This window comes from Colias philodice, chromosome 26 (assembly GCF_061535455.1).
Source record: "Colias philodice isolate Cphi_HAF_F1 chromosome 26, ilColPhil1 Martin Lab GWU primary, whole genome shotgun sequence".
In the NCBI taxonomy this organism is placed as follows: Eukaryota; Metazoa; Arthropoda; class Insecta; order Lepidoptera; family Pieridae; genus Colias; species Colias philodice.
In genome coordinates, this window is record NC_143111.1 from 3453112 (window position 1) to 3466568 (window position 13457).

The window sequence follows — 13457 nt, forward strand, 5'->3', positions numbered from 1 at the left end:
TTACTGAACATAGATGGATGGCTCATCGAGGAAGGATTAAAGTTTAGCACAGAGATAGATTAATAGTCCATTATAGTCTTTAGATTAAACTCAATCACTTATCGGGCTTTAACTTTTTTATGAGCACATAAGCTACATATTATCCGCGAGTGAAGTGAATCCTTTATATTGAAAAGTTTGTATGAATTTTTAACGCTATGTAATAAATTCGCCTTATATAATACTAGATATCCACCCGCGGCTTCGCCCGCGTTTTCAAAGGAAAACCCGCATAGTTCACGTTCCCGTGGGATTTCCGGGATAAAACCTATCCTATGTGTTAATCCAAGTTACCCTCTATATGTGTGCTAAATTTCATTGTAATCGGTTCAGTAGTTTTTACGTGAAAGAGTAACAAACATCCATACATCCATACAAACTTTCGCTTAAGATTAAGATAAGGTATGATAATTAGATTATAACTTGCAAATTGGAATCATTATTTAAACGTTCTTTTGAAACATAAACGTTAATATTTAAATAGCTAACCTATGAAGTGGTTTTTAATATTGAACTCTATTAAATGGACAAAAAAGGTTATGCCGAATATTTCAAAACTATAGTAGATACGGAAAAGTCACTTATAAGTCTTCTTATAGTCGTCTTATGTCTATTTGCGAATGTCTCATATCAAATAACAGAAGATACTCGTAAATAATACAACATACGTGTAGATAATAATCTATAGCGGATTATATCATCCATATTCTCGTAGTAAAGATTCATCATGTCTTATGCTAACCTTTTTTCTTGACTTAGTTTTGTTGCCAAACCAATATATTCTGCCATCAAGTTTTATTAAGTTGAAGTGTAGGCGTTGTGTAGGTTTATAGGCAATATAGTGCTAAACCGTAGCCAATAATGAAAGTTACCGATAAACAAGTGGATTACAGCTCAATCACTTAGTTGGTTCTATCGTTTTATGAAGAAAATGTTTGTTTTGATTATCTGTTAGTTTTGAAGAATGTTGATCTTACTGCACTGATTTTTAAATAAGTATTTGAGCATAATCCGATAAAAAGGTTTTTCCTGTTTCTGTTTTTATACATTTCCTCATTCTGACTATTGTTAGCTTTTAAAAATATTATTAAAGAGATATGTATTTAAAAAGATTAATTATTATTTCAAAGCATTAACATGGCGCATATACTGGAGAAGTGGAGAGTCTACATTTTAATATTAAATACAGTTTTACTTGAATTGCCAATAAAATACTCGATAATCCGATTATAAATTCAGTATGTGTTTTTGATGATACAATATTATAATGATTTCGTATTCGAATTACTGTAACACAAATTCTTAGTGAGTTTCTCCTTTTCCTTCACATAGATTAATGATTCATTTGTTCTGAAAGTACTTTAAAAAAATATGCTTAGGTTTTAATAATGGTAAATTCAAGGTAATCAACCAACATACAGTGTACCTATACGAGACAGTCTGGAAATCGAAAACTTTACTCGAATGAAATCCAGAAAACTTTCTCCCCCGTCTCACAATGTATCTTTCGAACAAAAACAAACTTTATTTTAAAATGTAATATTTCACGAGCTTTCTAAACTTACCCTAGTTTACGGGAAAATCAAAATGTCAACAGAAAAAACTTCATACTAATCAATTACTATATTCAGAAGATACAACTAGTCCTTACTTTATTTTCGAAATATACAAAATCTATACTAATATTATAAAGCTGAAGAGTTTGTTTGTTTGTACGCGCTAATCTCAGGAAGTACTGGTCTGATTTGAAAAATTATTTCCGTGTTAGATAGCCCATTTATCGAGGAACGATAAGCAATACATCATCACGCTAAGACCAAAGTATTTTATAGACTTACCTACTAGGTACTCATAATATATTTGTATATATTTCGTAATATTATTTAAATTTCCTTACTAGATATTCGAAGCCCGAGACCTGCCCATCAAAGATGTGACAGGCAGCAGTGACCCCTACATCAAGGTGTTCTTACTCCCCGATCGCAAGAAGAAATTCCAAACCAAAGTCCATCGGAAGAACTTAAACCCGGTGTTCAATGAAACCTTCTTATTCAGGTAATGTATAAAGAAATTGTTAAAAAAAATAAAAAAGCAAGTAAAATAAAAATACAATTTTAAAGACTACAAAAAAATACGATTACCAGGCGAGATTCGAACCCGCGTCCTTTGCCTTACCGGGGCGACGCCTAGCATCTCGGCGAAAAGTAGGAAAGACGCGCGGTGGCTCGTGTAGGATTAATATTTTTTATTTATAAAGCATATAGTTCCTCTAAAACTCAATACCAAAAAGTAAAATACTATTATACTAGACCATTCTATGTGGGACAGATGCATTTTACATCATAATGATTAAATACCAGCATAATATAAAATGAGGTCTAAAGACTTATATCTTTCTTCATCTTTTTCTTTGAATTAAAATCTTGTTGACCATTCCTGGAATAAGATTCTAAGTTTTACGCTACTAATAAATCATAACATTGGGAGAGAAAATTGTTTCCTGGAATAAGAATTAAGACTTAATAATTCTTGGAATGAATATCTAAGTTTTAATGCTACTAATTAATCTCTAGATTTTGAAAGTAAATCAGTTCTTCCTTTTCTTTTTGTTAAACAAACCACTTTTGATGTTGATAATTCTCTGATTTGTGATTTCAGACAAAACTTTTCAAAGACAGACATTTAAAGACATATTAGACGAATTAATATTAGATATAGCGTTTATATAGGCTATAGCGTTTACAATATTTATACGTAAATTGAAGGTATCAAGAAAGAAAGAAAGAAAGAAAATACATTTATTTGATAAAATGAAATTTAATATCAAATGAAAATCTGATTATATTATATTTTGATATGAAAGGAAGTTGTAATGCGGGTCACGTATTAACTTGAGAGCACGGAATAGCATCGAAACCCGTGTTTTGGGTTAACTCGAACAATGAATTTACACCATCTTATTTTATTACATTTCTAGTATAGATATCTTTTAATCGAATAAAAGGTTAGCGATAAAACTTTATTTATATAAAATAAGTTATATAAGAAAGTCTGCAGTAAGAAATCTCGAGAAAGACAGTTTACCTGAGAGGCAATTAAGTTTTCTAGCGCATTATAATGATTTCAGAAGTCTTCGTATAATGGCGAGAAACGTCTTTGATTAGAGGAAACTTTTAACACTATGTTAGTAAAATCATTTTAAAATGAATTCTTTATAGTTTAAGTTTTACTTTCTTAGTGGAACTGGATTAAACAATTTTATATCTGCCCCCCTAGTCAAGTGGCTTTCTGTTAGCGTAGCGTTCAATAGAATAGACTACGAATGTATGAGATTGACGTAGGCTGTAGATAAACGTATCTACAGGTTACGTCAATCTCATACATTCGTAGTCTATTCTATTGAACGCTACGCTAACAGAAAGCCACTTGACTAGGGGGGCAGACCACAGACTGAATCTCTCTTATTTACTTAGCAAGTTGGAAATAGAGAAGGCATTCTAACCTTATCCTGGATTATGAACTAATTTAACTCGTGTGTTTTTGATTGATATTCATTCACTTTATATACTTTTCATGAATATAAATTGTATATTGTAATAAATTGTAATTGTATGTAAACACTATGTAAATTATAATGAAATAAATGAATGAATAAATGAAATGAAATGTCTCACGATGAGACCATCTTTTTAATGTATCAATCTATATCAATAATAACGGTTTAATTTATTACCCAAAGAGTGATTCTGTCAATTATTATAAATCACTGTGGTATTTTGCAAATCTCTTGCACTCATCAAGATATATGTACTACGTAGTACATACTATCTCTATGCTTGCACTACATAGAATTAACTTTTCTATTTATTGTGTCCTTACTTATTGATAACTAACAATATTGTTGCATATTAATTTACACTTTATAATTGGTCTCTAAGACCTCACATATGAAAATAAATATGATTAAAAATTTCGTGGTCCAAATCGTGTTTCAAATAGAATTGATTACTTGGTCTGTAAGCTCATAGTAACGTCATTATAAGCTTGCTTTAGCGTGAACTAATACCACCGCAATAGGATTATGTTGCTAAAGCCTGTATAATTATGTGACTCGAACCTTCTAGAATGATTTGCGTAGTTCACAATTTTGACTGTGAATTTGTAAATGTGAAATTTGCCGTTTTCTGGTGGTCTAGATATCAAAAGGAAATTTAATTCTGAAACTAGGACAACCTCAAACCTGGCATTGGGCGATGATGTGTGACTCACTTTACTCACTCATATTTTTACACTTTTCAAGGATCGGTGACAATGCCATAATTTCTAGAGTTTAAATTTAAGCGTGTTTTATATTGTTTTTTAACTAGGTATATTATTTCTTACCTTCCCCTAGTGTTGGTTACGAAGAACTCCGACAGCGTTACCTCCAATTCTCGGTATACGATTTCGACCGCTTCAGTCGGCACGATCTCATCGGCCATGTTGTTCTCAAGGGCTTACTTGAGTCGGCTGATCTTACGCAGGAGATTGAGTACACTATGAATATCTTGGCCCCGCCTCAGGTGAGTTGTTGTTTTTTTTTTAACAATATTTCCTCATTTATAGGTGTTTATTGAGTTTGAGCTTATATTAATGTACATATTAATGTACATTAAACAAGTAATTGTTTAATAGTAATGTAATGTTCTACTTATATACTTTTCTTAGAGGTCGTGGGTTCGATTCCCACCCGGGGCAAATATTTGTGTGATGAACATAGGTGTTTGCTCTGTGTCTGGGTGTTAATTATCTATATAAGTATGTATTTAAAAATTATATATGTATGTTTATCAGCCATCTAGTTTCCATAACATAAGCGAAAGCTTAGTATGGGATTAGATCGTGCCGTGTGTGAAAATTGTCCTGAAATATTTATTTATTTATTTATTTTTATATATAGTATCAGTTGATTCTTATGATTCTGTGTCTATATAATTGCAATATAAACTGGGCTATACGTCAACGTTTGTACGTTTTTAATACAATGTGTGGTAGTGGTTACTTTATTAAAACTAGAGTTAGGACTAATAAGTTGTGAATTACTTGTAATCATGTGCTATAGAAAATATTATTTTAAACTATGCAATTAAATGCAGTTATTGAAAATCGCGAAAGAACATAGACCACATTTCCTCAATGTAAAAGAAAATTAATAATAAATGATAAATTCATTACCTACATTTAATACATTTCCGAATATTTCACACAAAAGCATCATAACAACATATTGTAAAATATTTCTCACACTGTCCCTCGATATCAAAAAACTTGAAACTCATAAATCACAGTCACATTTCTATAAGTCCTTTTTGTTTAAAATAACTGTGACGTTGTACTCAGTAGCGAGCAGACAGCGAAAACATTTTATAACTTTCGAAGCATATATACTAGTGTTACAAAAGTTACTTAGCTATATATAGGGGACTAAAAATAAGAATAAACGTTTTACCATGTACCACCTACATATAAAGATATTTTTGAAGTGAAACTTCTTTAGTTGAGAGTAAAATTTCAAGGTCGCGTCATATCAATACCGTCACGTTATAGCATAAGGCGACGATTTTGGTTTCTTTGAATCTTCTCAAAGAAGTTCCACTTCAGTTCCAGTTCTCGGCAAAGACGTTCTTTTTATTTAAATGAAGGCATTCTCTCCTTCAGTTAAAAAAATAAGTCTTAAATGGCCCGAAAATCTAATTTTCCTTTTCATTGCCAAGGAATATAATACTATGAAATTCTCCATAGTAGCTTATTTACCAAACATAAAACAAGTGAATATTATAAAAGTCATCAAACTTTTCATCACGTCAAACTTAATAAAGCTAACTTCTTTGTTTTAAATCTTCTTTGCCGGTTTTTTGGCAAGTCTCTTTTAAAGGAGTTTGTTAGGATCTAATAATATTTCAATTTGGTTCCCGGTTTTATAAATAAAGGTATAAAGTTATTATGTTATTAAATTCGTGTTTATCTTAAGCTTGGAGTTGAGGGCAATGGCATGAAAGTAGGCAAATGCATAGGTCTTGGACTTTACGCTACGTTTTTGTTCTAAAAAAAATAGAAATTACTCTTCTAAATGCAGTAATATTAAGAATCTAGTTTGAACAAACTATTCAAGTAAATATTTTTATTCACATGCACGAGGTTATGAGTTGCGCATGATATTATATGAAATTATGTTGCATGTTAGAAAAATTACAAAAACAGATAAAAATAATATTTTAAAAGTGTTTCGTGTAGAGTGTAGACTGTACGAAATTCAGCTTAATTGACTATGTCTAGAGTTTTTGAAGAGCACACCAATTTTAAGTATTCCTAATGAAACTACTTATTCAGTCTAATAAATATTTTCTAACTTTCTACTTAAATATTTAATTTTTTAACGCTATAGCAGTCCCTTGGCTTCATACAGACAGACTTATCTTCCTCCAAGATCGAGACTCTCTTTGAATATTTTTTATAACGTTTATGGATGCCAGTATGCAAGACTGTGACATTATGCAATGTAAAATTAGTTTATTTGAGACATAACTAGCTCTCTGAGTCTCTGTCCTATTAATATTAAGAGGATTGCAAAGAGCCACTCGGCAAACAAATGGTACATTTATGCTGTGATTTACTTTTATAATATTACCAAGTAAATATTTGTAAAATGTGTTATGCAATTTGTTTAACGGCGAATTTTATTAACAAATATGCAATATGAATTGTTCATCATTAGTAGATAATTAAATCAATCAGTTTAGCCGACAAATTGAAGTAGAAAATATACAGTTTTAACATAAAATAATGAAAAAACAACAACGCAGTAAATTCATAACCTTTTATCGTTGTTGGCAACGTCAATTAAAAAGGGGTATGAAGAGCTTTTTAATTCTTTTTTAAATGGTGTTATTCTTAATATTTACTCAATTAACATTTCGATGAAACGTAAACATTTACATAAACACCGTTACTGTACTTGTGTTTACACAAAACATATATTATTTTTGAATAAACTATGTTATTTAACAATTAAATTATCTTTTTATGTTTAACAATTCGCAAAACACTTATTAGTTGAGTTGGTTTACTAACTAAAGTGAAGGAATTAGCATCAATAGATTATTATTATTCGGATAGTCTCGTTTAAGATACAATTAAAGAATATTATCTAGTCTAGCCTACATACAGCAGTAAGTAGGCTCTTTTTAGATATATATACCACCAAAAACATTAAATAATGAAGATATCATCCATACAAAAGGATATACAACAATTACAAAGATCTTTTGTTAAAAATTGCTCGTAAAAATAAAGGATAAATAGCAAGTTGACCAGAATCGAAATTGAACGTAATTTGTTAAATGAGGGTAGATATAAGCTGTCCTTTGTAAGACTTGATTGTCCTTCATCGTTCCACATTATAAACCCTTATTCCCCTTTCATCTATACAAAGTTAAGAAAAAAAGTTTAAACCTTTCTTGGACAGATTTGTTAGAAATCGTAAGTTTGGTTCTTTGATTAATGTCTTTTTGTATTTATCTCTTATTCAAGTAAAGTGTGTGAATGCGTAGGTTAAAATTTGAAACTCGGGGATGTTTAATAAGCCTTATATTTTACATTTTAAAGAGAAAACGTGTTTAAAAACAATATTTAGCTATAGAAATCAATTTGAAACAAAAAATAAGATCTTATTTTTAACTTACTCAGGTAGTCAGAATATTATATTCATGAAACATAGTATTAAAATATATCTACCCTACGAAATCTACTATATATACATAATATAAAAAAAACAGTATGTAAGAATTACGTTTTTCTCAGAATTGTTTATCAATACTGTGGTAATACAAATCAAAAGTAATTTATTCCTTGTAGAACAATCAAACGAATTGCTTTTGAACGCATTTCCAATTCAAACAGCTATTAGAAAAATTTGCTATTTGTTTGGCAATATAAAAATGTGAAAAAAATATTTGTAAGTATTCATTTTACTCAGTTTCTTGACATAATGACTTTTAGGTAGTTTAAGGGCTTGGTCTAGTAGTGCAAACAAATGCATCCTGTCATCCTATATGTAAATAATACAAATGTACTAAGGGAAAGTTGCTCCACTTAATTTTTAAAAATTAAATCATTCGTATAATTTAATATTCGTAATAAGTACCAAAAATGACAATTTGAAACAATTTTCGTGAAAATTACACCGGGTGATTTTTTTTTATCAGTACACAAAATTTGCGAATACTTTATATTGATATCTTCAACTTCATGTTTATATAACTGATCAACTTTTACAAAGAAATTTGGACGAAATATAAAAAAAATAAGCTTTCCATACAAAATGCATAACTCTATACATTTTTTTCGACCTAAGTTTCTTAGTGAAAGTTGTTCAGTTTAACTAATAAAACGGATAAACAAATTTTGTATTTAATAAAAAAAATGTAATGTTTGTGTTAAAAAATTATAAAATAGAAAAATACGCAAATGAAAACAAAAGATATTTATTTCTGACTAACTTCCGCCCGCGACTCCGTCCGCGCGGATGTCAGTCTTCGCGTCTTCTACAGATTTATTATATTATGTATAATATACCGGGTGTCCCACTGTTGGTATACTAAGCTCAAAGGAGGTTATAGTTTTGCATACGCTGAGTACGTAAAAAATACTTAAAAAATTCCAAACGCATTTTTTTTTCAAATAGATGAATTCTTAAAACTCTATGTGTACACCCCTAACAAGCAACCCGCCCAACTTTGCTACCATCACGTGACCTATCGTTTAAGATTATGTTTTCATAGACAAATTGCTCACATTAACAAAGCGGTATATGCCGGCTGCGTGAAGCTAGAGAAGAAAACATGGATTTTCAGGAAAAATTAAGCAAAATTTTTTTGATGTAATTTTGTTGTTTAAGTATTTTTTACGTGATCAGTGTATGCAAAACTACAAGTCCCTTCGCGCTTAGTATACCAATAGTGGGACACCCTGTATAGATTTATATTGATAAACCTAATAAATCTTTTGCTAGCATTCTGATGCTTTATCGGTTGCACTGGATTTATCTCTTTTTTTTCAATCGCTTGAATGATATAGGATGGGTCCTTGATGGGCATCGAATGCTGAAGTCTCGAATCAATCAATTCTGACAGTAGGCAATTTATGTAAAATCCAATAATGGTCCATCATTTTATTTTGCCTAAACGTTACATACTTTTTTATATATTCTATTTTATATATTCTATTTTTAACGAATGATTCACTCCAGTCCAAACAGCAAATAAGCAGACTTCTGCTTCTGCAACGTTTAGTTGTCCCTGAATTTGGAAAAAATAGTCATGATTCTTATCTATGACAAAAGTGTTATTTTTTGCATTGTATTTCAAATATTAAATTTTTTTTAACCGCATCTTCCGCATTCATATCTTTTGCCGGAATTAGACATTTAACTTCTACTAGTCCCATTTTCCCTTTTTGATATGGGAGTGTATAAAGTAAATTTTTTAGATATTCTCGTTATACTTTTAAAAAGTTATTATTGTCATTTTGCTCATTAGGTAAAGTAATTTCGATATCAGTTTTAAGTTTTTTGATACCTGCAATAATAACGTCATAATCGCCTGCACATACTTATCGATTACACCCTGTATACAATCCACCATCCACATTCATAATGTTTTCCTGTCCTCCTCTCCTTTACGCTGTTCACCGATACATTTTAAATGAGTAAATCTGCTACCACTGAAGGATGTTTCATTGTGATCAGCAAATTTTCACCACTGTTGTCGATTATTTGTTTTTCATTTTTAATCAGCAATTGGGAATCATCAGTTTTGTTTTTTGCAGATTGGTGATGTACCCTAACAATACGTCGAAAAGGGAAAGCATCAACGAATTATCGTTTTCGTCCTCTTTTTTTATTCTTCGCGTCTCTGTTACTTCTGTTTGTTTAGTTCTCAACCCCACTGAATTTTGATGATGTGATGATAATCCATTCGTTTTAATATTGGTACTTAGAGTTTTTTGGTAGTTTTGTAGTTAGACTAAACTAGAAATGGTGGACTAAATTTGTCAGCGCGTCTGTAAGATCAGAATATAAAACCAACATCCTGTATTTAAGTTACAAAATTAATAATCAAACAACATGCCGCTACGTTGAAAATGACTAGAAGAAAAAATTAAAACACCTCGGATCAATTTTGGAGTAAACAAATCATTTTCCCCGTATGGGGATTTCCCCGGATGAACTTGGGAAGTTCAAGTTCTCAATACAAGTTTATATTATACTAGCTTTCCGCCTGCGGCTTCGCCCGCGTTTTCAAAAAAAAATTCGCATAGTTCCCGTTCCCGTGGGATTTCCGGGATAAAACCTAGCCTATGTCACTCAGAAATGATGTAGCTTTCCAACAGTGAAAGAATTTTTCAAATCTGCCAAGTAGTTTCGGAGCCTATTCAATTCATACAAACAAACAAACAAACAAAAAATCAAACCTTTCCTCTTTATAATATTTGTATAGATTTCGTATTTCTCAAACGAAAAATAAACATTTTTGGAACTTCAAAAAAATTATATTATAAGAAAATTTATGAGCTTACTTTAGTTTTAAAGAAATATACATCCCTTTACTGACACCCCGTAAAATAAAGAAATTGTTGCCAATCACCTTTGCAATCTATTTGGTTTCATTAACTTTATGTTCGAAGATAATTTTTTTTCTAGTAGTTACACGCGTATTTTTTTCGTTTATTTTCCATATCGAAATCAAATGTTTAAAAATACGAATATTTGCACAAAACTAAGATAAAAATAATCAATTAACAAAAATATTAAATTTAATGAAGTAGAGCAACTTTCACTTCGGTATGAAGGAAAATCGAGCGTAGAGCACACGTCAGAACGCTCCGGCCCAAGGAGCGCGACTAAAGAAATTCGCTAGGATTTTTCCTTATTATTTTAAATATTTTTTTTAATATTTAAAGAATTATCAAAATTCAAAAAAAAAATTTTTTAAAGGATTAATACTCATTGGTCTTCAACCAACTCGAATAAATTAATGGAAAAAATAACTTTTAGCAGTATTTATCAATCGATTTTGTAAGGCAAAAAATGGGAAATTTAATGAATTTATAACGCTCTAATTAAGAAAATCATAAGTTTTTCGGCAATTGTATTCAGCAGTTTTTAATAACGACTATATAAGGATAATAATGCGCTGATCAGATTATGTAAATTGTAATCGGTTGCAACGTAGTGAGTGCACAAACTTAGCTCGAAATGATTTTGGGGGAAAGAGACTTATCTTGAAGGCCTGATTAAGGTAACATAAAGTAACTTTATAAATGTGAAAAAATTCACGCGCATTGCGTATATAACACTAATTGATAAACAAGAAAAAAAAAATCAGTTTATCATTTCATTAGCCGGGAAAAAATTGTCAAATAACTTGTTGAAAACGCAATTTTGCTAGACTGCAGCCTTAACATTTAAATGGACCCTCGATATTTATTTTATCATTTTATAATTGACATAATTATCATTTCCATAATTATGTTAAGCTTTGTAACTCGAATAACAAATATGCAAAGCTTATAATCGTTTACAAGTATTATTGAAGAACAGTTAACTGTACTTATTTTATTGGGATATATAAAAAATATAATAAAAAGTAGCTGAAACCAACTAAATATATTAAATTATCACGCCTACATCAGTAAACATCAAATCAGTGTCGATTCTATCAAAACTATTTCTAAACATACACAATTTAATTATAAGTCAAAGTGTTGGTTGAGGGCCAGATATAATAACAAACTGCCTAACTTATATTAATTAGTTTGTTAGTTTTGGGATATTCGGCTAAACTAACATTTTATATAACTGATAACATTTAGGTATTATCAATAAAGTATGTATGTATTTTGGTATGTTTAAAACAGCAGTAAATGAAGTCCCTTTTTCTGCAAAAGTAGGCAATTTAATTTGATGCTCCTTAGACAAAGAAATAGAAGTACAAAAACTATAACCTATGCAACTTCATCTGCTCTAAGAAATACTATTTTTCCCATTTTCGCCTTATAATGTTCGTACCGTCATAATAGTATAGCCGTTACATTATTATGATATAATTTTGGTTTTTATTCTGTAGACCTCGATATTTACCAAGATAGGGCTTGAAAAAATAATTTTCCACTTCACTCCAAACAAACATCTTTAGTTTGACAATAGGTTTATTAATCAGCTTTACAATATAGAAAAATAATTAAATATTTAATATCAACAGGAAAAGAAAGACCTAGGCGAGTTGATGCTCTCACTATGTTACCTGCCGACCGCTGGCCGCCTCACAGTGACCGTCATTAAGGGAAGGAACCTTAAGGCCATGGATATTAATGGATCTTCTGGTGAGTTTATTTGTAGCTTTTAGCTATTTATTTATTTTATAGTACCTAGTTTCACATGAGTAAACAAATAGTACAAAGACAAAGATTCGTACAACCGCGAAAATCGGTTCCACTTCTATAATAACATTTTCTTCTTCTTTATCTCTTACCTTGGGCAGTCTGGAAGAGATCGCTAGTAAGCGATAAGGCCGCCTTATGTACCTACCGTGTTATTCCATTTTGTATGATTGTAAATAATTTTATTGGTGTAGTAAGTATATTAAATTGATAAATAAATAATAACATTTATCAAGAGTTTCCTTTAATTTGTGACAAGACTTTTACCAGACCAGGCAAAAATAGGTTTGAAATAAGCCCTCCTTAGAAGCTTTGTCTCTGTTTAGTCACTCATGCGATAGTATGTAGAAACTAAAAAGTATCATCATAAGGTCGTACAAATCGGTTATTTCTTCTAAATAAGGTCTTGTGTCATAATATTATTAAGTGAAAATCCAGATAACAAAGTTTTAATATGAAGTAATACAAATTTTATTTCTGCGAGACGTTCCTGTATAAACCAATAGCAACCAAAAACCGTAGAATCGTATGCTCGTAAAATAAACAAGTTTGATGTAAACAAAATAAAAGTGGAATAGTGAGCATTTCGGCTGGGACTCAACTTTGTATTGCCAGTTGCTTGTTTATAAACAAACACACAGCGCTGATTTTCAGTTTATTTAGTTCTTTATTAGGTACATATACCAATAAATAAAAAACCTATCTGATAAACATCTTGCCATTGAAACAATACGTCAAGAAGGCTCACCAATATAAAAATTGTAACAGTAAATCTACGTTATATCATGTAAAAAGAATATGTAAATTGTTACATCCGGTCTTGAGTGAGACGCTAAAAAAAAGACTTGTCAGAAGGCTATACAGAATCCACTTCAACTAAAAAGCATTTTCATGTTTTTCATTCTCACCTTACTTATTTTTTGTCAATTTGTAAACAAATG

At 30.5% G+C, this 13457-nt stretch overlaps 1 protein-coding gene across 1 annotated transcript in view; it reads left to right on the forward strand.

Annotated features, from left to right (window-relative positions):
- Nucleotides 1-13457, forward strand: part of LOC149476842 (synaptotagmin-10-like) — a 52199-nt gene that overhangs the window by 17642 nt on the left and 21100 nt on the right. Inside the window, exons 5-7 of the mRNA XM_089711226.1 lie at nt 1940-2094; nt 4433-4601; nt 12339-12459. Coding sequence (XP_089567352.1) covers nt 1940-2094; nt 4433-4601; nt 12339-12459 — 445 coding nt within the window. The remainder of the gene's footprint in view (nt 1-1939; nt 2095-4432; nt 4602-12338; nt 12460-13457) is intronic.